The following is a 27,346-nucleotide window of genomic DNA, read 5'->3' on the forward strand; positions in this document are numbered from 1 at the left end:
TTAAGCTGTTTAGTCTATGAAAGAAAGGTCAAGAGAAGACATGGTGGCTATATCTAGCGGATAATAACTTTTCCCAAATGGAAAATAAACTAGAAGTTTTGGAGAAATACATGATAGAGAAGAGTGTTATAACCCATGGAGCTATCCTACCCCTAAAAGGGCTAACTCTAGAGATAAAGAGCATATCAAGGGATATACTCTATGGGTCAAGGTATTGACAAAATAATTGTCATATTCTAAAATTCGATTATTTTATTGTCACAATTTGTTTCCACACATTGAAGACCCTACTTACATCGCTTATATTGTAAGCATTACACTTGGCCTGGAGAAATTGTGGAAGATCAGGACTCAGAGTATACTTATGTTTCACATCTTCTCCTTTGGCTTTGTATAAGATCTGGAATACACAGGAACAAAAATAAAGTGTATTATATATCATGCATGCTTAAATGAGTTTTTCCTAGTCAATCCCCATCATTTTTTTAAAAAATTATTGTGAAAAGACCATACAGAGGTGTTACAATTACATGGGCAAGATAGTGAGTACATTTCTTATCAAGCATTGTAGCCTCCTCCTTTGTTTCCCCATACTATCCCTTCCCCTCTCCACCCCCACCCCCACACCCCTCCACCTCTCACCCCCCTTACCCCACCAAAGTTGTAAAGTTTGTTTTTTGACATAACATCTTGTACATCTCATTGTTGTAATAGGTCCACCTGTATCCCTATTTAAAGTTTGTTTTTTTCCCTTCCCCTCCACAAATTATATCAACATCAAATACAGTGAAAGCACGGCTTATACCTTGGGGGAGATACATACAAAGCAACAAAGAAATCATCTTATGAATATGTTGAAAACAATTGCAAAAAAGAAAAAAACATTTGAATCTTATCTTGGGGTTCATTTCGCCTAACATCAACTTGTCTGACAGTTTCTGTTTTCTCAGACATATACTAGTTATTGCAAATAAGGGAAACTATGGGACCTATATTTCTTTGGGCCTGGCTTACTTCATTTAATATAATTTTTCCAAGTCTTAAAAATATGGAATGTTTCATGAATTTACGTGTCATCCTTGCTCAGGGGCCATGCTAACTTCTCTGTATCATTCCAATTTTAGTATATGTGTTGCCAAAGCGGATACCCTCATCATTTTTATAGATTAAAAAACACCAAGGGGCTGGGAAGGTGGCTCAATGGTATAGCGCTTGCCTTGCATGCATGAGGCCCTGGGTTCAATTCCTCAGCACCACATAAGCAAAAAGAAAAAAGCTGGAAGTGGCGCTGTGGTTCAAGTGGTAGAGCGCTAGCCTTGAACTGAAGAGCTGAGGGACAGCGCCCAGGCCCAGAGTTCAGGCCCCATGACCGGACCCAAAAGAAAAAAGAAAAAAAAAGAAAAACACCAAGAACATTCATTTTATTTTTTTTAAAGCACTGTATTGGCAATTCTATGCATTAAAAGACAAAAAATTCTTAATAGAAAACCTGGGTTTTCTATTAAGTATAAAGGAAATCCAAATATAAAATCCTAAAACAACAGAATTCACTAGAGCTAGATATATTTGTTCTTTGCCAATGGAATTAAAGGCTCCTAAATTTTTGTTAGTTTTTTGGAGTTTTCATGTCTAGAAAGGAGACGATGGTTAGAATGGTTTCTTTTTAAAATTTCTGTTTAAAAGTTTCCAATTATAATTGTATCAGTGAAAGTATACAATAATTTCTTCATACCTGAAGGCATTATTTTTTTGGGGGGTGGGGGTCCGATCATGGGCCTGGGCGCTGTCCCTCAGCTCTTCAGCTCAAGGCTAGCACTCTACCACTTGAGCCACAGCGCCACTTCCAGCTTTTTTTTTTCTTTCTGCTTATGTGGTACTGAGGAATCGAACCCAGGCCTCATGCATGCAAGGTGAGCGCTCTACCACTGAGCCACCTTCCCAGCTCACCTGAAGGTATTTTATAGGAATTCAAAGGTTATATCAAAAGATTTACCACTCTTATTTATGCTATTTTGTTAATTTAAGAAATTACATATACTTTTACTGAAAGTCACCAAAGTATATAATATAGAGACTTTATTGTGCTCTCATCTTGGTAACTGAGAATAAATGAATTCTATTTCTAAAACTGAAAAGAGCCAGGGTCACTGGCTGAAAGAGATTTCCAATCTAACTTGTCACTTACTATAGTTCCTAGAGATGACCTCATGGAGTGTTACAGATACAATAGTGTGCATACACAAATAAACCTAAAATGTTGATTGATTGATTGACTGATTTTAGGTCATGGGGCTTAAACTCAGGGTCTGGGTGCTGTCCCTGAGCTCTATTGCTCAAAGTTAGTGTTCTACCACTTTGAGCCACAGATCCACTTCTGGTTTTTGAGTGGCTAATTAGCGATAAGAGGCTCATAGGGACTTTCCTGCCTGGGCTGGCTTTCAACTGCAGTCTTCTGAATAGATAGGATTTAATCCCACAGCTTAAAATGTCGACATTTAAATGTATCTTCAAGTACTGAATAATTTCTTCTAGAACCCAATTGCCTTGAAGAACAAAATGTCACAGATTCTACCTCCTTCTTACCAATTCTTTTTGCCTTGTTTCAGCTTCATTCAAGTCTTCTCTTTGAGAACTATAACAATCTCTACTACTACTACTACCTTCTGCCTCCAATCTCATTTCTCTCATCCAGTCTCCAACCATTTCTGCCAGATTCTCTTTTAAAATGTGACTGATGATGTGACTCCATAAATTAAAAATCTTCAACATTACAAATTACGGACTTAGTAATGTCCAAAATACTCTACAATTAGCATATGAGACCCTCAACGATCAGGTTAAATCCTGAGCTCATCTCTGACCATGTGTTCTTTTTGTACTGTCCCTATTGTTCCTTCACTGGCAAAGGAAAAAATGGGCAAATTTTCTAAGGAAACTGCCAGGCAGTTACCAACTTATCTGTACTTTCTTAACATGGATCTCTCCTTCAGTTCTTGCTTCTCTGTGTGGAAACACTGTTTAGACTTGCGCTTTTTTTCTTAAGCTCTTGTTAATTCCTTTTTTGTTTAGGTCCAAGACCAGAACTCAAACTCAGTACCAGCTGGTTTTGTTCATTGGCTAGTGCTCTTCCAATTGAACCACACCTCCAACCCCAAGGCCATTGTTAATTCCTATGTCTCACTAAGCCTCCTCTATGTCACCCGTATGCCATTGGCACTGATGAAATGGTCAGCACATAGATGTTCAAACACTGACTATGTGAAATAATGAGTGGATGTTTCTGCTGTGCTTCTAACTCTTCTACATTTCAAACTTTCCTTTAAAATTGTCAACATTACTAATTACCACAGTACACAGAAAATTGTTTCTTAACTTGGGGTACTTTTTAATTTACCTAGTCACAGTTTTGACTAGTTAATCTTCTTTTGTAGGCTTTGCATAGTTGGCACATTGGAAAAAGAGGTGGTTTCTATCTCCCTTTCCAACATGGCTCAATCCTTCTCAGAGCTTGAGGTTCAGATGTGAGGATACAATTTTCATTTGTTTCTCCACCAGACTGACACTATCCTTCCACCCATTTATTTAGACACTCATGGGATGATCTGTTCATTTAGCATGCTAAATATGAGAGTTTATGAAAGAGTTCTAGACATCTGCCATGTATTTCAAAATACTTTATCATTGGAGACAACCATGCTTGAAGCACCTTTTCAAATATTCAGATGAGGAATATTAATGAATATGTGATCCCAGGCTAAGCAAGTAGTAACGAAATATCTGTGTTTTATACCAGAAAATTTGAGAAGATAGAGAAATAGAATTTGAAGGTAATCTTGTCAGCTCTACCATTTCATATCATATGAACTAAGAAAAGTGATGTAAGCTCTTTCAATCTGATTCTCCTGAACTGGAAATAGTAGTGCTGGTTTGTGAAATGGTATGAATTAGTGAGTGCATGGATATAGTCAGAACTATATTATGCTCTTGGAGCACTTATTAATCTGTATTGGTAGATTTGTATACATTAATATAACATTGAAGAAATGAAATAGAAATAAATAAATATTATAACCTTTTCAAAAATAAACAAAACTGTCAACATTAGCCAGAGCATATATACTGCCCATGGGAGGTTAGAAAACAATCCTTATCTCTACCAAGATAACATTTCAAATGTCTCATTGAGAATGAATTCTGAGGAACAAATACACTCATTTGTGCTGTTTTCCTATACAGTCATATATGAAAAGCAAATGTCAGCTTAGTATTAAATAAGATGAATTTGCCACAAGGAGTGTGTGATTTAGGCTAAATTTGTTGTGGGGGGGGTATGTACATGAAGGATTGAAATAGAACTTTTTGTAGGCAAGAGGCAAGGCACAGTTGGTAGTGACAACTCAGTATGAGAGTATGAATTCCTGAATCCAAACCTCGGCACCATTACCACAAACACAATAATAAAGAATATAGCTGTTTACCAATCCATGCCAAATGTATCCAAAATAACAAAGTCTCTTAAAGACACTGTCTTAAAGGCAGCTAAAATGCAGTTCTTTTCTTTGCTGGTACCTTATATATGCTTGGCTTACCTCCTCAGCTGCTGCTTTACCCCTTGACTTCATGCCTCTAGCCCAACTTTTCACCAGTTATTTAAAAGACAGAATCTGGTAGACTTTTCTACCCAGGTAGGCTTTGACCATGTTCATAGAAATCACCATCTCCCGAGTAGCTAGGATCACAGGCATGAGCCAACCAGTGCCCAGACGGAAAATGTTTTTAAAGGAAGGTTAAAAAAAATTTTTTTTTGCTACCCACTGTTTAAAAAGTATCATTTTTGTTTTTACACTAATTGTATAAAATAATAAGTTTTAAACAAAAACACACTTCTCTGAAGAATAAAACTATTGAGCTGATTCTAGCTTTTTCTTTAAAAAGCTCCCCTCCACACTCTATGCCCTCACGCTTTCTCAGTACTCACATCACTGATTTGCTGTGTGTTCTGCTTGGCCTGGACCATCACTGGGGAGTCCACGATGCTGGTGAATTTGAGAGTATCTGGATGTTGCCTGTACTTCTTTTCATTCAGGGCATCACCTGCCTTTTTAACTTTTTCTTGGTCAAGGCTACCAATTGGTATCCAGCCAATGCCCTTCATCCAGTTGTTGTAATCTTCCTTGTAGGCATTCTACAGCAACAGAGAGAAAGAAGAGTAAGCACCTGGGTGATGGGCCCAGAACTGGGTGCGGTGGGGGGGGGGACCTCTTGTGGGAGTCATGGCACTTACATCGCTCTGGATGTGCATCATGTTTTTAGACAATTCCAGGCCCATGGCATCGGGCAGGTAGGTGTAGTGATGAAGAGAATGCTTGTAGTTGGCATTGCTGATAACGTCTTGAGCTTTCTTGGCAGCCACAACATTGAACATATCATGAGGTGTATTGTATTTGGTCTTGGTCTTTTCATAATCTTTTTTATATTCCCGGTCTGACTGTATTTTTGCCACATTCATGTAGTGAACCAGTTTAGGATCATCTTGGAGACTTTGGAAGCCAACCATTTTCCCTTTGGCCTTTTCATAATCTTTTTTGTATTGAACCTGTTGGAAACAAAAGATGAATATGTTTTAAAATGTAGTTTTCAAGATGCATGTTTTTAAATGTAGTTTACAAGATTTTACAGAAAAATAGGGCCATGATTCAAATTTGACACTCTATATCAATAACTAATAAGCTATTCACTTGTACAAGGAGACATTTCTTGTTACTGAAAAGAGGACTGTTTCCAACCTCCTGGCCCTGCAGACACCAAAATCATGCATAAATAAGTCCCTGTGTGAAATGATGCTTGTAGTTTATGCTTAGTATCCTGTGTACTTTAAATCACTTGGACTGGGACTGTTCCCATAATTCATATTAGTGACAAAGTAATTGTCTATATTTTTGCACATAGTTACTGGGAAAGAATGGAAACAAAAGTATGTCACAGGCTGTGTCAATGACATTAAGACTGGTAGAGTTCCACATACTACTTCTTTTCTTAGTCCTAGAATTTTAGCAGTTGTAGAATTTTCAAGAGTCCTTGTTTATTCAAAGAGAGGCCTGGAGCCAGTGGTACACACTAATTGATTCTGAACATTAAAGGTAAGGGATTGGACTTCTGAAGGGAGACTTGGAGAGGAGCTTGAGACACAAGCAGACATACGAGGGAATATGGTGGTATTTGGAGCACAGCATGGCTGAAAGAAATGTCCACATCACTGAGAAACTGCAGGTGGAAGAGCTTTTCAGAATTTGGACATTTGTTATTTAATTATATTCATATTCGTGCCATGTAAACCTCATTTGAAGCAGTAATATTGTGCTTGGAATTTTCTGGGAAGTCAGAAAGAAAGTTTGGGCGCACATCTGGTTCACATGGAGCAGAAAAAGTAAATCTACCAGAGGAGTGCCCAGATAAGCTCATGAAAAACCAGGAGCCAGGGGATGGTCACAAAAACATAAACTGCCTATTCTACTGGGGATATAGTGGTGAACACAGCTGCCTTCTAAACGCAAACCCTTCAGAGGAACTGAAGACCCTGTGAGCAAGGGATTCTGCTTCCTATAGGACAACAAGCAGGGCCCTAGCCAACGCCATTAACATCTCAAATAGCAATGTGACTTCAGTCCATTTCTAAGTGAAAATGAACAATGGTAAAAAAAAATTAAAATTCTAAACATCAGTGGAAACCAATCAACTATTAGCTGCTGTGACACTTGAGACCGATTCATCCATCAATAGATGAAATAAAGGGAAGGAGAAGAAAGAGAAGGAAATCATACAAATTGAGATGTGAGATAAAATTTTACCACCAGGAGGCTATTACAACTTAAGTGGTAAATTACTTCTTAATTTCTTAAAAGAGAAGAAATGTGAAGTTGTACAGAAATCTAGATGATACTTTTAAACTCTCGGTGAATATGAGAAGTAATTAGTGGAAAATTATACCAGCCTTGTCCTCCAAGAAAATTCAGATCTGTTTAGAAAGCTTTCTTTCTAGAGTAGTTTTTAGCTAGACTTGCTTCCAGTAGATGTGCGACTATTGAGTAACCCATGAGGCCCCAACTCACCCACCCACATTTTCTAATTACCCTAGATGGACTTACATCACTTGCTGCCTGCCTGGCAGCTTTGGCAGCCTTGATGGGAATTGCATCAATTCTCAGATCATATCCCTTCTTGCTCAAATCTTTCAAGTCTGCTTTGTACATATTCTGAAAGAAAAATGTCATCCAAGTGTAACCCCAAGGCCACATTAGTGAAGACTGAATACATACAAACATCAGCCAAAATCCACACATGTACCTCACTAATATTGTAGGCATTGACTTTAGCTTGTATGAACTGTGGTAGATCTGCTGGTAGGTTGTATTTGTGCAGAATTTCCTCTCCTTTGGCTTTGTAATTGATCTAGAAGAGAAATGGTACATAGACAAAGAATAAACATTTCATGAACAAGAAAGTAATTTCAGAGTGGAGATCTTGCCAAAGGAAAGTTTTAGGAAAGTCACTCTGCCCTGCCCCCATTTTTATCTGCAAATATTTGTGGGTATTTAAGGTCACTTTTATACAAGTTCCTACCACAGTGCTGGTTCTGTCAGCAAAGATCTCTTAGCATGCACAAGGGATGTCTGAACCAAGATAAGGAAACCTGGTAGAACTTAGCCTAGGGAGGTGATCTGATAAAAAATATTAACCTGCAGATACTTTCTTGAAGATAGGAAAGGCTGATGGGATGGAGTACTCTAGCCACCTTTGTTAAAGTTTGTGGGAGATTAGAGAGACTTAGGGGTATAGTTTACACTACATAGAATCTTTGTCCTAGTTTCAGATAGAATCCTTAAAATAGAATTCCTCCACAAGATCTGGTGCCTCTATATTCATTACTACAGATTCTTGTAGTTATCATTAAGAAGGGTTACATATATACTGAATACATAATATCCTATACATAATATGCATAATACCCTGAAGATATAAATTAGTTGTGTTTTATTAGTGAGCAGCTAGAGAAATATATAATTGCTTGTGTAAATGTACTGTAGTTTAGTTATGGGTGATCATTGCATTCAAATATATTTGTGTTAATTAGTAATTATTAAACTATACACAGGTTGAACACTTACATCACTCCTCTGGGCCTGGTTAATTTTGGACTGTACTGTAATTGGAGCATCTTCAATTGAGGTAAACTTGAGTGTGTCTGGATGTTGTCGATACTTTTTCTATTTGACAAATCAAAAAGAGAAAATTATATATTTTTCACTTAAACTAACATGCATCAAAAACCTCAAAATGTATTTTGCAGTTTAAAATAGTAAACTACATTTATATATAATACTAAGATACAAAAATACTAATACCTTGATTGGCTTGAATGAAAAAGAAACACACTACACAAGCCAATGTTTTAAAATTGATTTAGCTATGGAAGAGTTAGAGCATAGTCCAATTTAACTTTCAGGAGCCAGACATACACTAACCCTTCATTTCTTGCTTACAGCATGAAGTGTTTGCTCCCCCCTAAGCTGAATCCATAAACATCATAATGTTCTAACAAGGAGTCATAGTAAAGCAAGCAAGAAGATTTTGGGTATGTTTGCATGACACTAATGGATTCTTAGGGACATCATTTTTCCTGTCACTCTACTAGCAACTGAAGAAAGATGCCTCTCAGTTGAAGGAGGAGGAGCTAAGCATCTAGGGCAACAGCCAGGAATGAGAGATGACTAAGATGGAGAGGCCCTGCTTTGCTAGCTTTGCTGGAGCTAGCACCACAGTTATCAATTAACCTTGAATAGTCAAGGAAGGGGAACTGTGAGAAGGTGTACCAACTGGGAACCAGCAACATCTAGCTATCTTTAATCCTCCATTCTATTCTATGTTCCTAGTCCTCATCCTTGGTACATATCATACATTCTCACTTTTACACATAGGGTAACACTGCTTTATCAGCTTTAGGTTTCTGAAGACAAGCAATTCGGAAAACAAAAACAAACAAACCCCAAAACTTCCTCTGAAAGAGCTCGCAAACTGTGTTCACTAGAACAAAATAAAAACACAAAGTAACAAGACAGATAAAAGCTGGAACATCTTTAAGACCTCTGTCTGTCAGGTAGTCACCCTCTGATGACACAGTCACCTGATTACAATGCATTTTCAGCTGCTAGTGATTGAGGACAGCGAAACTTGCTGCTCTAAAATCCTCAAGATATGCTTTTTTAAAGACTTAATAGTAATTTATAGAACTACTACAGAGTCATCACACTTATAACATAGGGCATACTTTTTCAAAGATGACAGCTGCATTACTGACAATCACCCCAAACTGGAAATAACCTGTACACCACTAACTGACAAAGAAAACATCAACATCTGCTATGTCCATACAAGGGAAGAATACTAATTTTTTAAAAAAAGGAATGAATTACAGGCATAGGCATGGATAACCTCAAAAACATCATAAGAAGCAAAAGAAATCGTTAGAAAAAATAAACCTCGAGAGAGTTTTATGTTGGGGTCTGAGGATGGAAAAGTAACATTTTTTTTGGAAACTTTTTGGAATACTCGTAGCATTTTAAGTTCACTTTGCTGAAGGCTGCATAATTATATGAATTTATTAAACTTGTAAAGGGATATATTTAAAATAGGTGAATTTGATGATAGGTAAATTATATCTTTTTATAAAGTTGTTAAAATATTTCTATTTCAAATATTTAGCATGTGTGATTACAGTTAATGCACAAGTGTGTGTTTATCTACCACTCATGCAAGTGGTTTTCCTTTTGTTCCCAGTAATAATGATCATGGAATGTAGCAGAAAAGGGGACACTTCCCATGGCTTTGAGAGTCTTAAACCCAACACATTCCTAGCCTGTGGAACAAAGCCCATGGGCTTACCTCGTTAAGGATTTCAGTAGCTCGTTTTGCCTTTTCCATTTCTAAAGACCCAAAAGGCACCCAGCCACAGCCTTTCATCCAACTGTTGTAGTCAGCTTTGTATTCCACCTAAAACACCAAGAGAAAATGTACATGTCTATGTTCAGGGTCATCCTTTTGATTTAAAATGATTACTATTTTAACCATTTCTTAAAAAAAATCCTAGCAGGTCTATTTCTCCATAGGTGGAGATTACTTTATATATTTCTTTATTTTCCAATTTTTTTATTGTGAAAATACTGTACAGAGGGGTTACAATTACATGGGCAAGATAATGAGTACATTTCTTACCAAGCATTGTAGCCTCCTCCTTTGTTTCCCCTTCCCATCTCTTCCCATCCCTCCCCCCAATTCTCCTCCCCCCCACCAAAGTTGTAAAGTTCATTTTTCCACATAACGACTTGTACATCTCATTGTTGCAATGGATCCACCTGTATCCCTATTTAAATGATTTGTTTTTTCCCTTCCCCTCCACAAATTATACCAACATCAAATACAGTGAAAGCAGGGGTTATACCATGGGGGAGGGACATACAAAGCAACAAAGAAATAATCTTATAAATGTGTTAGAAACAATCACCTGAAAGAAAAAAAAAACATTTGAATACATATCTTAGGGCTCATTTCTCTAACATCAACTTATCTGACCTTTTCTGCTTGACTCAGACATATACTAGTTATTGCAAATAAGGGAAACCATGGGACCTAAGTTTCTTTGGGCCTGGCTTACTTCACTTAATATAATAATTCTATTCCTCCATCAGAGAGAATGACATTGCCCCATTTGTTAGGAAATGGAAAGACTTGGAAAAAATTATATATTTCTTTTGTGAGAGATTTTTTTTGAACAGCCCCAAGGTTTATTTCTTTTCTCCTTTTGAGTGTTTAGTCCATTTTGTTCTTATTTCCTGCTCAAATGGGAGTATGTAGAATTCTAAATTTAACCCAGAAAATGCTTATTTTGAAGAATTAATCAAATGACTGTACTTACATGTTTAAATGTAAGAGGTTCATTCCCTGAAACTTCAAATATTACATTTTTATGGTTAGACTTGAAACTCACAATGAAGGAATAACTGCTCATTTTCTAATTAGATAAGACTTCATAGTCATTTTTCCTAAGTGCTTTGTGCACACTGAACTTACACATGTATATACCTATATTATCAGTTTTTCTACATTGACTAACAAGAGATTTTACAATAGTTATGCTTGTTAATTTGTTTAAGAAGCAATTATTTGGAACTGGTCTTATTTGGGAGATAGTTACTTCATTTATTAAAATAATGAGTCACTTTTGTTGTCTGGCCATAGCTGATATAAAGACTAAAGAATTAATCTTTAGTGTTGAATAAGAATAAAAAGAAAGCATTTGGTCCCTGCCCTTGCAAGATTTACAATCTACTTGATATGAAGAATCAGAAATATTAAGAAACAATAATGGAACTATTAGTGGTGAGAGTATAAAATTATGTAGCAAGCAAGAAAAACAATATGATGTTTCCCCAAAGAAGTTAAAAATAGAACTACTATATGATCCAAAATACCATATGAGTTATCATTTCAGCTCCTGGACATATTCTTATAAGAATTAAAAGGAAGATCTTTGAAGAAACATTCTTCTATTGGTGTCATAGTAACTAAAAGGTGAAGTCAACCTAATCATCCATTAGCAGATGGATGTATAAATAACATGTGATATAGATAATGGAATTTAATTTGGTCATAAAAAGGAAAGAAATTCTGACAAAAGCAATATGTATGAATATTAAGTACACTATACTATACTATAAGTGAAATTTGTCTAAAGAAGTTTTAATTGGCAGAAAAAAGCAATAAAAGATGCTGCTGCAAATGACATTTTCTTCCCAGGACATAGTAATCTGTATAAAATTGAATGATAATGATGAATGTGATTATAATAAATGCACTGAAGATAACTAATGTTTATTAGGCATTTACAAAAGGGCCTTAAGCATTATACTAGTGTTTAGAATCCACTTAGACCTTCCAAATAACACATTTGTTGAATTCCAATTTAACAGAGGAAGGTTCTAGACCCAGCAAGGTTGCTAATGGAGTGCATGCCAGATCAGATGTCCCTATACCCAAGGATGAGCACCTCTAATACTACAAGGGTAATTTCTCATGACCTGATTGTTTATACACAGAAGACCCTACAGAGTCTGTGAGAAGTCAGAAACCTTGCTCAACTTAGAAATCCTTCTTAGTTTCCACCTTCAAAAGAGGGAGTAAAGCAGCTCATGTCTGTAATCTTAGCTGGACACTAGTGGCTCATATCTGTGATCTTAGCTACCACGGAAACTGAGATCTGAGGATCACAGTTCAAAGCCAGTCCAAGCAGGAAAATCCATATGACTCTTTTATCTCCAATTAACCACCACAAAGCTGGAAGTGGATCTGTAGCTCAAGTGGTAGAGTTTTAGCCTGGAGTACAAAAGCTCAGGGGCAAGTGCTCAGGCCCTGAGTTCAAGCCCCAGGTCTGGCACAAAAACAACAACAATAATAAAGAGAGAGTAGAGAAAACTCAGGTACTCACATCACTCTGCAGTGTATATGCCTTCTTGGCGAGGTCCACATTGATGCTATCAGGTGGGTAGCTGTAGTTGTGCAAGACGTGTTTATAATCCACATCACTGACAATTGCCTGAGATTTCTTAGCTTGAGTGACTTGGAGCATATCAAGCGGGGCCGTGTAGATGGTTTTTGACTTTTCATAGTCTTTGCGATATTCACGCTGTGACAGGAAATGATCATTTAATACAAATCCCTAATGGATTTTCAAAAGCAAAGTAAATACAAACTAGATGAAGAGATACAAACAACTGAGATATTTTGCTCCCAAATCTGCTCCTATCTCACCTATCATTGAAATCCCCTAAAAAACCACATCTGCACCGATCCTCCCAAATCATTTGAGATCAAATAGCAACTATAGAGAGTGACAGCAGACATTAGGAATGGGCCACAGCTTCTGTTTCATACAGGGCTTATTTTAAAACAGGATTTTAAAAGGCCTGCTATCAAGCATTGTTTCTGTTGATGAAAGCTAACTTCAAGTTTCCCAATCAAGATGTATTTTCTAATTAATGAAAAGCACATGAAAGTCATTTCATATCATTGATTTTATCGCCTGTCTACTTCACACATAGAACTATCTTCCAAGCTTTCTAGAGTCATTTTTAAATGATAGTTACATTTTCAATCTATTATGAGCTCCACTGAGAACAGCAAGCGTGTTTGTTTTTTCATTCCAAGTTTAATTTTAGTGACAATTTAATAGAAGCTTCAGACTGCTGTAGTTATATAACCTCAGGGGAACAAAGTTGGTGAAACCGAGCCATGAAAGTAACCTTGGCTCTGTGTACTATGCTCTCATAAGCCAAATGTCCTGGCTGGGCCTCAGGAGGCACCTTCATTGTCAGGTATTCTGGAATGGTTAGACATTGTGCTAATTAGGCCAAATTCCCTGTTTCATCATTATCAACTTACCAGTTACTTCAACAGAGAAAAAAATTCTGACCAATTTCCTTTACAAAAGCTATAAAACTACCTTCTCTTCTTTATAACTACTCAAAGTGTTAGTGACCCAAGCCAGTAAATAGAGATGTACTTTGTAAAATTTTCTGTAGTAATTTTCCTCGCAAATGATTGGATCTTTAGCTTAGGGAATTTGAGCTACTTTCTGATATTTTGTGGATAATCATGGTTACTGAATAAATTTAGTGTTTAATTATAAATCTAGACCCTCACTTATGAAAATAAAAATGGAAATTCATTATCATAAGAACATTTTAAAAGTTTTTTTTTTAGTTAGAAGAAACTGATAAGCAATGGTACAACAGTAGATGGTGTGAGGAAGTGATTACTGAATTGCTTTGATTCTTTTGTTTTTGTTCAAACCAGAAGATACATCCCAGTGTAGACAAAGTATTGTCAAATATCCAAATGCCTTTAAAAGATTCTTTTAGCTTGGGCATTATGTGAGCATAACCCCATTGATGATCTCTTTCAGGTGCTGACACCAGTTATTAACAAATGTTTGTAAACTTATTGGTATCTCATGTTCTAAGGCATTTGGTGGCAGGATAAAAAATAAAAGATAAAGCTACACATGACATCAACAGGAGCTGGAGCCTTCTTGAGTAGAGAAAGGACAAGGGGCTAGTAGTGTTGTATTTGTGAGCATTTTTACTGATAAGGAAGAAGGTGTGTACACATCATTATATGAATACATGATTAAAGTAAATGGTGCAAGTCTATGTTGAACACTGTTATTACTCTAAGGGATCATCTAAGCCTTGTGTAAACTCTGTGTGTGTGTGTGTGTGTGTGTGTGTGTGTGTGTGTGTGTGTGTGTGTGTGTATGTGTATGTGGGGGGGGGATAAACAGTTTTAGCTCTATCTTTTTTCTTTTTCTTTTCTTTCTTTCTTTTTTCTTTTCTTTTTCCTTTGTCCTTATTTTTTTTGTGCAACTCCTGGGGTTTGACCTCACAGCCTGAGCTCTGTCCTGAGCTGCTTTTGCTCAAGGCCAGTGCTCTGCCACTTGAGCCACTTCTGGCTTTTTCTGAATAGTTTATTGGCGATAAGAGTCTTATGGACTTTCCTGTCTGGGCTAGATTCAAATCACAATCCTCAGATCTCAGCCTCTTGAGTAACTAGAATTACAGCTGTGAGCCACAAGCATCCAGCTTTCTAAGGCTTTAAAAATATATTTATAAGATATTTCTTTGTTGCTTTGTATGTCCCTCCCTCACGGTATAACCCCTGCTTTCACTGTATTTGATGTTGGTATAATTTGTGGAGGGGAAGGGAAAAAACAAATTGTTTAAATAGGGATACAGGTGGACCCATTGCAACAATGAGATTACAAGATGTTATGTCGAAAATGAACTTTGCAACTTTGGTGTGGGGGGAGTGGGGAGAACGGGAGGTGTCGGGTGGACATGGGAAGGGATGGGAAGGGGAAACAAAGGAGGGGCAACAATACTTGATAAGAAATGTACTCATTCCCTTGTCCATGTAATTGTAACCCCTCTGTATGGTATTTGCACAATAAAAAAATGTTTAAAATACAGTATATACTGTAATTTGTAATACTAGATCTTTGCCTCTCTATAGCAAATACTAGCCTAAAGATAATCTTTAGAAAATCTATTAATTCCCTGAAATTTAGGCAAAAGTTATTTTTAAAAAAGTGTTTTCTAGGGAGGGAGCTGAATTTTTTGTTTGTATATTTATTTGTTTTTACTTTTATGTTTTTTATTGTGAAAATACTGTACAGAGGGGTTACAATTACATGGGCAAGATAATGAGTACATTAGCTGAATTTTTTTTAAAAATTGTATTTTAAAGGGTTACATAATTAATCGAGTGTTTTTCTTAGGCCTAGGCCAGTACTAATGACTAAAGTCAATTAACAGCATGGATAAGTATATTCAGTCATGATTTTCTGCTAAAGGTACTTTAAATCTTTTTTTAAAAATATATTTTATTGTGAAAATACTGTACAGATGGGCTACAATTACATGGGTAAGATAATGAGTACATTTCTTATCAAGCATTGTTGCCTCCTCCTGTGTTTCCCCTTCCCGTCCCTTCGTATCCTCCCCCCACACATCGTCCCCCCCAACCAAAGTTGTAAAGTTCGTTTTTTGACATAACAACTTGTACATCTTATTATTGCAATGGATCCTCCTGTATCCCTTTTTTAACAATTTGTTTTTTCCCTTCCCCTCCACATATACCAACATCATATATAGTGAAAGCAGGGGTTGGTACTTTAAATCCTAAAGGACATTTTTCATTTAGATTAAAACATCTGATGATGTTTTCCAAGAGGTTTTGAGAATGATAATGTATTAAAGATTAATGCATACCATTTTCAAAGTGAAATGTACTTCAAGTGCCTATCAATAATAAGTTTTTCCCAAACATGCAACAACAAGACCCTGGGAAATCATTCTACTTTTCAAGCCCTTTTCAGCAAGCTCTTGTGAACAAGATTGGGCCTTTGGGGGCTGGGAAGGTGGCTCAGTGGTAGAGCACTTGCCTTGCATGCTTGAGGCTCTGGGTTCGATTCCTCAGCACCACATAAGCAAAAAGAAAAAAGCTGGAAGTGGTGCTGTGGCTCAAGTGGTAGAGCACTAGCCTTGAGCTGAACAGCTGAGGGATAGCACCCAGGCCCAGAGTTCAGGCCCCGTGACCGGACCCCAAATAAAAAAAAAGATTGGGCCTTTGGGTATACATTCTTTTTTTCTTTTTCTTTCTTTTATTTTTTCAGCCATGGAGCTTGAACTCAGGGCCTGGTTTTTGTTCTCAAGGCTACAGCTCTGCCACTTTGAGCCACAACACCACTTCCAGTTTTCCTGTGGTTACTTGGAGATAAGAGTCTCCTGGACTTTTCTGCCCAGGCTTGCTTCGAACCACAATCCTGAGATCTAAGTCTCCTGAGTAGCTAGGATTAAAGATCTAAGCCACCACTGATGCAACAACGAGAAGTACAAGTTGTCATGTCCAAAACGAGCTTTACAACGTCGGTTGGGGGGGGGGAAGGAGAAGGGTTGGGATTGTGGGGGAGTGGGGAGGCTGGGAAGGGATGTGAAGGGTAAACCAAAGGAGGAGGCTGCAATGCTTGGTAAGAAATGTACGCATTATCCTGCCCATGTAATTGTAACCCCTCTGTACAGTATGTTCACAAATAAAATAAAATAAAAAAAAGATCTAAGCCACCAGCACCCGCAATATATAATGTTTTTATGTGTTACATCACCACCACCACTGTCCCCTACCACCCAAACTTCCACCCTCGCCCCCAAGCCCTTCTAAGCATGTTAGCAGGAAGACCATCTTGAGCCTAAGATGGACACTCACATCACTCTGGTTTTTGGCCGTCTTCAGGGAGTGCAGTATCTTGGGGTCATCATTAATGCTGAGGGCACCAATCATCTTCCCTTTGCTTTTCTCATAGTCCTTCTTGTACATCACCTGCAAAGACATCCTCATGCTGGATGCTGCCCAGCAGGCAGCGTCCCTCAGGCCTCCCTGCCCAGACCCAGAGCCACACTCACATCACTGGCATTCTTGCTGTTGGCTTTGGCTGCCAGCAGGGGAATGGCATCCACTTTAATGTCAAACTTCTTAGCTTTGCTCTTCTCCCAGTCATGCTTATAGACATTCTGGACAGAAACATTTCAGTAAAAGAATTATTTTAAAAATCAACACTGAGCACAGAGTAATACATAAAAATGCTTAAAATTTTCCAGTCTCTTTGTGTGTGTTTGTTGTATTGGAGCTTTGAACTCAGGACCTCTTAACTCTTGCTTCTTTCCCATTCAAGGCTAGTACTCTACAAGGCTGGTGTGCTACAAAATGGAAAATAATCTGCCTTAGAAATGACAATGGCTTTCGAATTAGATTTTTCTTCCTTTGTTTCAGTTCTGGGGCTTGAAACCAGAGATTCATGTTCTTGCTTGGCACTTTTGCTCAAGCACTTTATCCCTTGAGCTATACCTCCACTTCTAGTTTCTTTAGCTTGTTAACAGTCGAGAAGAATCTCTTAGATTTGTCTGCCCAGTCTAGCTTTGAAACTCTATCTTCAGATCTCAGTTGCCTGAGGATTACAGCTGTGAACCACCAGCACCTGGGCATAAGCTTTTTTTTATCTAATACATCATTTATTTATTTGTTTTAATTTTTAATTATTCTCCTTAAGTAGTTGTACAAAGGAATTGCCATTCAATAAAGCAGTTTATGAATATAATACATCTTTATCAGTGTTACCCTTTTCAACATTCTTACCCATTGGTACACAGTCTTTTTTAACCGATAAGTAATTTTATGCAATATAAGTATAATTTAATTTGTCTATCATCTAGTATCTTCTTCCATAAGTGGGAAAAAGAATGGGAATATTGCATACTCTTTTGAATGTTGAGAACATTGTAAAAACTATTACCTTAGTATATAAAGAATAATTCAAAATGACAGCCATTTAAAGAAGATGAAATGTGATATTTGCATGAAAGTGAGCTTGAAAACAATAGTGATTGGCAACAGGATAAATGAAGAAACACTGACAAGTGCCAAGGAAAATTAAACCTGATTGCTAAGTAAGAGTCTTAAGAGTACTTGGGCCTTAAATCTCTATTTTCACAATGGTTAACAATCGTACAGTTTATTTACATAACTCTTGATTCTGTCTTCTTTGTTGCTGTTGTTTTGTGCTGGTCCTGGACTTGAACTCAAGGCCCTGGCCACTGTCTCTGGGCTGTATTTTCTCTTGCTCAAGGTTAGTGCTCTACCATTTGAGCCACAGCTCTACCTCTGGCTTTCTAATGGATAGTTGGACATAAGAGTCTCATGAACTTTCCTGCTTAGGTTGCCTTTGAATCACAATCCTCAGATTTCCGCCTTCCAAGTAGCTAGGATTACAGTCATGAGCCACTAGTGCCTGACTGATTATTTTTAAACACATATATCTCACACACCAAACAGGCATCTGTGGCTTTGGTACTTACGTCACTCAGGTTATAGGCATTGACCCTGTGTTGAATAAACTCAGGAGCATCTGCTGGCACATTGCACTTGAACTTCTCACCTTCATGCTTTGCTTTGTAGTTCAGCTGAAAAACAGTGGGTTCAACTATGGGTTGAAGGTGTCTACCAAGTCTCAGTATTGGAAAAATAATCTCCAGTCATATATTAATGGCTATTTGAAAAGTAGGATCTTTGGGAAGTAATTGTGTATGAAGGCCATTGCCCTGATAAATGGATTAATCCACTCATACATTAGTAGGTAAATGGGTGATCACAGGAGTGGCTTTGTTATGAAAGCCACCTGTCTGGCTAGCTTGATTCGTCCCATCACATGATGTCCTCTTCCTACCATTTTATGATGCAACCAGAAGCTATCTCTACATACGAGCACCATACTCTTGGATTTCCCAGATTCCAGAACCATGAGGTAGGTAACCCTTCATTCTTTATAAATAATTTTGTCTCAAGTATTTTCCTATAGCAACTGAAAATGGACCAACACAGATTTCCAACAGCTCAGATATATGTGTGTGTGTGTGTGTGTGTGTGTGTGTGTGTGTACATACCTAATTCATTGGTACTAAGAAAAAGCACACTAAGGTACACAATGCTATCAAAGTTAGAAAAGGCTCTGAGTTCTTACCCTCTCTTTCAGGGATTATGGTATAACCAGATTTGAAGTTGCTATTTAATTGCTTAGGGACAAACATATCTGATTAATGTCACTGCTCTGTGACTGAAGGACATGAAAAGTATTAAATACTATGATCATAGTAACAACAAAAGAGCGATAACCCTAAAGATATTTACACAGCTAAAATGATGAATTCCTACTAAAATTTTAAACATGGAATTTAACGTTTAGAAAAGGCAGTATTAGGTAGAAAAAGGGAATGCAAATAAATTAGGTTGTACAATTTTGTAGCTGATGGTACAAAGCACAAGCAGAGAGGCAAAATATGGGGGTTCCCCCAAAGCCTACTAAATTAGAATCTACATTTTTAACAGGGTCACTAGGTGATCTTATGAATGGAAACGGTTGTTCTAATCTCTGCATGGTTGAACCACTCCTGCCTTCAACTTTCCTTAATCATTAATGCCTTCCACAACATCATACAATTATAATCTGTGTGTAGTAGTTTCTTTATTGTCTGAAGTCTTTATGGTACTTGTGTCTCTTTCTCTTTCAGAAGTTTTCATAACTTAATATCTGCCTAGTTACCCACCCAAATGGAGGCTCTTTCTGGCCCTGATTTTAGTGTTTTAGTGTCTATGTAACAGGTCCTAGAGAGAAAGCACAGTATTCTTACTAAAAATCAGTGAATCAGTAAATTAATGGAAACCATAGGAGCAATTTGTGTGTGTGTGTGTGTGTGTGTATGCGTGCGCGCACGTGTACGTATTGGTCGTGGGGTTTGAACTCTGGGTCTGGGCACTGTCCCTCAGCTCTTCAGCTCAAGGCAAGTGCTCTACCACTTGAGCCACAGAGCCACATTACTAGATGGTTGATGAGTCCATGAAGATTAAGTGTGTAAATGGTGACATTTTAAATGAAACCAAGCACTCTATGCAGGTAACCTTCAAAGCACAAGTCAAGATACTTACGTCACTAAGCTGTTTGGTATTGAGCTGGGCTTGCAATAGTACAGGAGTATCAGTGACTGCTGTGAATTTAGTCTTATCCGGGTGGAGTTTGTAAGTATGCTAGAAAAGAAGATAGACTTTAATAAAATTAAGTGTATCTTTATATTCTTGTCAAATTCACACTCATGTATGAAGAGGTTCCAGTAAAAAATTGTTTGATTGCTCCTCAAACTTTGATACATTCTTATCTCATCTCTTTTACTTTTTTCCCATTCTCCTTCCTGACTTCTGTCTCCTGGAATTGCCTGTTTTCCTGCTTCACCTCTGCCACTATATTAATCTTCCCTGAACCAGCTTTCCCCTGAAGTTGGTATTCAAGCTACCCTGCATCTACCCTCCTTCCTTTCCTACAATATTATCGTTCACAGTCCTCCCCCTTCCCCATAAAGCTCAGCTGTCTCCTAACCTTCCAATTCCTCATTCTCTTCTTAGGGTCTTCTTCTGGCTTCTCTACCCTGATCTTGGCAGGGCTGGACATTACTGTCTCATACCTTCCTGAGTCTAAAGTGGCCAACCAATCATGCTCCCTCACATTATCCTAGTTTAATACTATTTTTTGAAAAAATAAAATTATTTTATTATCTTTAAACAGTGTTACAAAGGGGTTTAAATTGCACATATCAATTCATGAGTAAAATGCATCTTTTCTTCTTCTTGTTGTTGGTCATGGGACTTGAACTCACAACCTGGGTACTGTCCCTGAGCTTTTGCAGTCAAGGCTGGTATTCTACCACTTTGAGCTACAGCTCCACTTCTGATTTTTAGGCAGTTAATTGGAGATAAGAGTCTCATAGTAGGGCTGGGAAGATGGGTCAGTGGTAGGATGCTTGCCTTGCATGCATGAGGTCCTGGGTTCAATTCCTCAGCACTGCATAAGCAGAAAAAGCCGGAAGTGGTGCTGTAGCCAAAATGGTAAAGCGCTAGCCTTGAACTGAAGAGCTGAGGGACAGCACCCAGGCCAAGTTCAGGCACCACAACCAACAACAACAATAACAAAAGCGTCTCATAGTAATCTTTAGATCTCAGCCCCCTGAGTAGCTAGGATTTCAGACATGAGCCATCAGTGCCCAGGTATTGTGCAATGCATCTTGACCAACATTACCCTTCCCATCATCTTCCTTTCCATCTCTCCCAACCCTCAAGTTACCTGTTTCCATTTTCACATAGGTACATTGAATATTAGGATTTTAACACCATCCTGTGCGCATTTTAACATTGTCTGGTATCATTTGCATTCCTGGAATCCATTGTTTATTGTCTGTTTCTCTCATTCCAAAGGAAGCTCCAGGAGAGGCAGTCTGCCTTGTTACCTACTCCTTCCCAGCACCAAGAACTATGCTTGGCACACGCTAGTCCCTTGTGAAAAATCTGCTCAGTGATGAAAACCTAATTCTCACAAACCTGCATATCCCTCATTTTGCCCCAAATATACACATACACACATTAATGAAAGACTTCTAAATCATGAAATTATTTGATAGTTGGTAAACAACTTCATTTTTATGTTCCCCAATTCCACACACACACACACCCAACATGCAAAATTGTAATTTTTTTCAGGCAAAATTTTAAATTGCTGATGTCCTGCTAATCACTTGATGTTAGTATTTAATCTCCTGCTCAGTTTACCACTAGGTGGCACAAGCACCCTAAACCGTTATAAGAATTCATGGTAAGCCCACTTACATCTTTACACTGGTCTAGCTTCTTGATTGCTTCATATTCTTGTGTTATTGTCTGAGGAAAATAACACTTCCCTTTATCTTCTTCATACTCTGCCTTGTAACTTTTCTATAAAGAGGAAGAACAGAAATAGATCAAAATTGCTGTTGTTCCCCGAACAATGTCACTGTGAGAAATGAATAATTGCCTTCAAACTTACATCACTATTTTGAGCTGAAACTTTCATACAGTGTGTATGATATGGGTCCTCAAAGCTGCCTACATAATGTCCCAAGATATTCTTTAAATACAAATCTTTGTATTTAGCCTGGAAAAGAAAACATACATATTTTAAGCTCATAGTTATTTGTCAAACAATAGGAAAAGCCTTCCCACCAAGGAAGTAACTAGGTTTACCAACCTCGCTGAAGTTCTTCAGCTGAGTATCAAGTTGATATTTCGGTGTCTCACAGTAATTCATGCTTTTCGCCTTTGTCTTCTCATAATTTTCTTTGTATAATCTCTGTCAAAACAAAACCAAATGAAACCAACAAGAATATATCTCATGGAAGCAGAGCTTTTCATGTTATTGCTATTCTTCAACCAATGGGGCAAATTTGTATTTCTTCCATATTTATTTCCCATCAAACAGAAGATATACATGAGCTTTGCATTTTTATAAAATCTCTCTGCAAATAATCATAAATTTGCTTATGTTGTTTGTCCTAATGTTTCTCAGATTGAAAAACCTAAAATACATCATTGCTGCTAGAGCACATTTCTGCCTTGTATTTGTTACATTTGATGTATTTGAAAGAAAATAAATTTTTTAAGTTGGTATAAAATGAGTAATATGGATTAAAGAGGACCTTAGATGTTAGGAACTGCCCTAGAAAAATGATCAGTTAAGAACAAGGTGACAACACATTTGCCACCCCTCTAGCAAGTTGGCCTTTCTTGTTTTATGACAACAATATATGAAGATATGGTTTTTAAAAATCATTTAACATGTGTTAAATCATTGCATGTATTTCTTCACACTCTCTTTAAGTTCTCTCATGTAGAAATCCAAAAATATCCTCAGCAAAGACAGGACTTGTAAATGGGTAAGGAAGACGGAAGTATTTCTAAAAACTAGAAACACAATTTGGATTTAAAATTTTATTTTTGGTAAGGAGTTTAAAGTGTTTAAAATGAGATTAATATTTTATAAAATTCTCAAGGCAAAATATTTTACTTTTGATTTTTTTTATCTGATGTTTCCTACTTTTTAATTTTTTTCCCGTCTAGTGGTTCTAGGGTTTAAACTCAGAGCCAAGTACTTGCAAAGGTGTCTTTCTAATCCAGGCTGCTGAGCTGTGTTCTGCCTACTTTTAGGCTTCCCATAGTTGCTAGGATCTCAGGTGTGTATCGACCCATCCAGCTCCCTCTATGGCAATGGAGATTCGTGAACTATTCTTTCTGGGCTGGGCTGGTCCTGTGATCCTATCAATCTCAGCCTCCCAAGTACCTTGAGACGTCAGGCCATGAAAATGGAGCCCAGTTATAGGTGGAGAAATGATATCACAAACTTTTCTGCTTCTTCTTGCCTTAAATAATGATCTTCCCATTAGCAAGCTCCCAAGTAGCTAGGATTATTGGTGTGAGCCACCACTAAGTTTTCTCATTTGTTTTTATTTTTCTGCGTAGGACTTTGCAAATACCTATATCAGTTCAGGGCATTGAATGAATGCATATATGTGTATCTATGGTGTATACATACAAACTCTATCTCCAGAAAAAAATGACAAAGAAAAAAGCATTGCTAGTATATTTTCCCTCCGGTGAAAACAGAACTTTTTTTTTTTTTTAAGAAAATGAGCTGGAATTAACTCTTCAAGATTCAGTGTATTTTCAATGTAAACAAGTAAGTGAGTAGTTAAGGTCACTCATTTTCCGTAATCATCCAGCCTTTCTTGCTTTCATTCTTTGTCATTCTGAATCTAAGATTTCAATTAAATTAAAATCCAGTCCATGGTTATATTAAACAGAAGTGTGAGAAGTGGAGTTGTGGCTCAAATTGTAGAGTGCTAGCCTTGAGCATTAACGCTCTGAGACAATGTCCAGGCCATGAGTTCAAGCCCAGAACTGGCACAAAAAAGTCACAGTCCATTATAGAAATGTGGCCAAACTGGAAAGTATGAGTGGTTTACAAAGACACTCACATCACTCTGGTTTCTGGCAGCCTTCAGGGAGTGCAGCATCTTGGGGTCATCATTAATGCTGAGGGCACCAATCATCTTCCCTTTGCTTTTCTCATAGTCCTTCTTGTACATCACCTGCAAAGACATCCTCATGCTGGATGCTGCCCAGCAGGCAGCGTCCCTCAGGCCTCCCTGCCCAGACCCAGAGCCACACTCACATCGCTGGCATTCTTGCTGTTGGCTTTGGCTGCCAGCAGGGGAATGGCATCCACTTTAATGTCAAACTTCTTAGCTTTGCTCTTCTCCCAGTCGTGCTTATAGGCATTCTGGATAGGAACATTTCAGCAAAGGAATTGGCAAAGGTGACATGCATGTTACAACACTTGAGGACTGAAGGGCAGCAAATTACTTTTTCTTAATGTAAAATAAATGAACCCTTTTAATTGTCCATGAAATCATGCATATTTTAAATAATTCTCCCCAAGCTGATTATCCAAGAACAGGCTTTTCTTCTCTCCATTAGACTCTTTCATCAACTTATTATAGTTCTAGTTTTCATTCTGATATTTGATTACTAACACTGACTATTTTACAAAGCGCCCAAGTCTAAAGGTAACTTACTTCTTATGATATAAAGGCATCGCTTGCATCTAAATCTTCTTCAAAAATTATTTCATGGATCTTGTAACTTATTATGGAATTGATGAAGGAATTAAGATACTTCCCCCTCAGGATGAGAAGGACAGTATGACTTTTCTATCAAATTAAGTTCAGTAAACAAGAGACGGCAATCGGAAGCCCAACATTTTCCTTTTAAATGTTTTATATCTTCATTCATGCAAGTTATCTTATGTGTAGAAGTATCATTTGTGAAAATGAAGGACATTGTAAGCCTACCATGAAATTATATCTAAAAAGACCAGATTCTGAAGAACTGAATTTCGGAATAGTATAAATGAATGCATAGCTAAAAGATCACTATTAAGATTTGCAATTAAGCATATACGAGTGGTGATACTTTGAGGGATGGTTAAAATATATTAAGATTGTCTAGTTGAATGAATCTACTTACAAGATGGCTATGGCTACACCCATTTAATGGTGAATTCAAGTTACCTTGACAGACACATTGCGTCCTATTCCAACAGGATACAAATGTTAACTATCTTACCCACCTTACCATTGAGTTATTCATTCAGCTGCAAAGAAGCGATGGCAAAATGAGAGCCCTGGTTGTCAGTTTGTCATAGTGTACAGTGACAGGAAACTTACATCACTCAGGTTGTAGGCGTTGACTTTATGCTGGATAAAGGCAGGAGTGTCAGGAGGAATATGGCACTTGAACTTTTCACTTTCATGTTTTGCTTTGTAATTTAGCTAAAGAGAGCCAAGTTTGAGGAGGGGGGGAGAAAGAGAGAATCATTTCAAAATACAAAAGCTTTTCTTATATAGTATATTTTGTGAAGTAACTGACAAAGTTGTTAAGATCATGAGTGAGAGAGATAGAGGTTAAGTAGGCCATCCTACATTACTGTGTGGTGGACCCTAGACAGCTATTGCTTCACCTGTGGCTGTGGCAAGACCCTATTGGAAAGAGGTGTCTATTACACATTCCCTTCCATGCACTTCACTTTTGGCATGGTAGGATCTGAGATAATCTGAGATACTCTACCCTGTCTTTTTTCTGTTGATGCTCAAATCTTTCCTAATTGTCACCTCTTATATATCTTAGTTGTTGATGCCATGAACAATTTCTGGCCATAAATCTATTGAGGTTACTTTTTATTTTCACATTTTTAATTCAACATTGGTTTAGAAATTTATATTTAAAGCTCATAAGAAAAAAAAAAAAACCTCAAAGATTCTATTTTCCAGAAACTTAGCTGGGAGAAAGTAATCCTATATGCTGACTATCTAGTTTGGTTGAGCTACAAGGTATGCTGTGTACATTTTCCTTTCACTTAATTTTCAAAACATCAAATTATAAAAAAGAAAGAAGAGGAATAGAAATATTCAACAACTTGGCCATCTGGTCATAAATGGCAGAGCTGAAACTTGAGTCCAGTTTTGTCTAACTTTAGAACTCAATGTTTTTAGTTCTCAAAGTTTCCTTCACATGATCACTTTTTTTCCTAAATGTGATCTGTTTAAGATGATACAAATAAAATTATATTTTATGTGATTATAAACATATACAAGTATAAATTGCTAAACCTTAGCCTTTTTTTTTTTTTTGGTCTGTCATGGGGCTTGAACTCTGGGTCTGGGTGCTATCCCAGACCCAGACCCTTGAGCTCTTCAGCTCAAGGTGAACACTCTACCACTTGAGCCACAGACTACTTCTGGTTTTCTGGTGGTTAATTGGAGATGAGAGTCTCACGGACTTTCCTGCCCGGGCTGACTTTGAACTGTGATCCTCAGATCTCAGCCTCCTGAGTAGGTAGGATTACAGGTGTGAGGTACCGGTGCCTGGCTCCTTAGCCTTTTTGTATAAATGTGACAAAAATTTAAATTTTGTGGGCTGGGATGTAGCTTGCCTTACCCAGCATAAGTGAGGCTCTGGATTCCACCTCCAGAACTACAAAACTGAAACATGGTTGGAATTCATGTGTGGGGTTATGAAAAACTCTCTTTCCTTTGTGGAATCTCTGGGTATGTAGAGGAACTTACATCGCTCAGTTGTTTCGAATTGACTTGAGCTTGCACCAAAACAGGAGAGTCGGAGACTTGAGTGAATTTCGTCTTATCTGGATGTACTTTGTAAGTGTGCTGTCAGTGAGAAAGGAATTTGCTTTAGCTGTCAAATACTGGAGGCCAAGAGAAAGAAGAACACTATCCCCCCTCAAAGACTGCAAGTATAATGTTTTTTCTAACTGGACTAGTTTGTTCTGCAGATGCTATGGTGTGTATATTGGAAACTTTGACCTGTTTTTAGATTCTTGATACTTTTTATTTTTTAAGAAAATGAGCTGGAATTTACTCTTGAAACATGGAGATGCCAACCAGGAAAAATAATGCATCTTAGCAGAACAGATTTTGTTTCTTTTGATTTCCTTGTTGACATATATTTGTAAAAGTGTCAAAATTTTAAATCTATCTTGACCCACTATTTGCAACACTGGGTATTCCCAGTGCATACTATGGACTTACATCTTTACACTGATCCAGTTTCTTGATCGCTTCATATTCCTGAGTTATAGTCTGGGGGAAGAAGCCTTTCCCACGATCCTCTTCATACTCTGCTTTGTAGTTTTTCTATGAGAAGAAAAAGAGCAGATGTAAGGATGCAACTGTTATATTTATCCTCTGAAATGTGTTAT

General features: G+C 37.5%; 1 protein-coding gene across 1 annotated transcript in view; it reads right to left on the reverse strand.

The window, feature by feature from the left end:
• The window catches only part of Neb (nebulin), a 212,880-nt gene that overhangs the window by 159,089 nt on the left and 26,445 nt on the right, over window positions 1-27,346 (reverse strand). The window contains exons 14-33 of the mRNA XM_013027220.1: window positions 27,177-27,281; window positions 26,697-26,795; window positions 25,299-25,403; window positions 24,245-24,352; window positions 24,048-24,161; window positions 22,265-22,366; window positions 22,064-22,171; window positions 21,868-21,972; window positions 20,143-20,241; window positions 18,519-18,623; window positions 17,070-17,177; window positions 16,873-16,986; window positions 12,539-12,736; window positions 9,940-10,047; window positions 8,166-8,264; window positions 7,345-7,449; window positions 7,146-7,253; window positions 5,285-5,596; window positions 4,979-5,185; window positions 296-400 (exon numbers count right to left, since the gene is read on the reverse strand). Of these exons, the coding sequence (XP_012882674.1) occupies window positions 296-400; window positions 4,979-5,185; window positions 5,285-5,596; window positions 7,146-7,253; window positions 7,345-7,449; window positions 8,166-8,264; window positions 9,940-10,047; window positions 12,539-12,736; window positions 16,873-16,986; window positions 17,070-17,177; window positions 18,519-18,623; window positions 20,143-20,241; window positions 21,868-21,972; window positions 22,064-22,171; window positions 22,265-22,366; window positions 24,048-24,161; window positions 24,245-24,352; window positions 25,299-25,403; window positions 26,697-26,795; window positions 27,177-27,281 (2,514 nt within the window). The remainder of the gene's footprint in view (window positions 1-295; window positions 401-4,978; window positions 5,186-5,284; window positions 5,597-7,145; window positions 7,254-7,344; window positions 7,450-8,165; window positions 8,265-9,939; window positions 10,048-12,538; window positions 12,737-16,872; window positions 16,987-17,069; window positions 17,178-18,518; window positions 18,624-20,142; window positions 20,242-21,867; window positions 21,973-22,063; window positions 22,172-22,264; window positions 22,367-24,047; window positions 24,162-24,244; window positions 24,353-25,298; window positions 25,404-26,696; window positions 26,796-27,176; window positions 27,282-27,346) is intronic.

This window comes from Dipodomys ordii, unplaced genomic scaffold (assembly GCF_000151885.1).
Source record: "Dipodomys ordii isolate 6190 unplaced genomic scaffold, Dord_2.0 Scaffold5, whole genome shotgun sequence".
Classification (NCBI taxonomy): Eukaryota; Metazoa; Chordata; class Mammalia; order Rodentia; family Heteromyidae; genus Dipodomys; species Dipodomys ordii.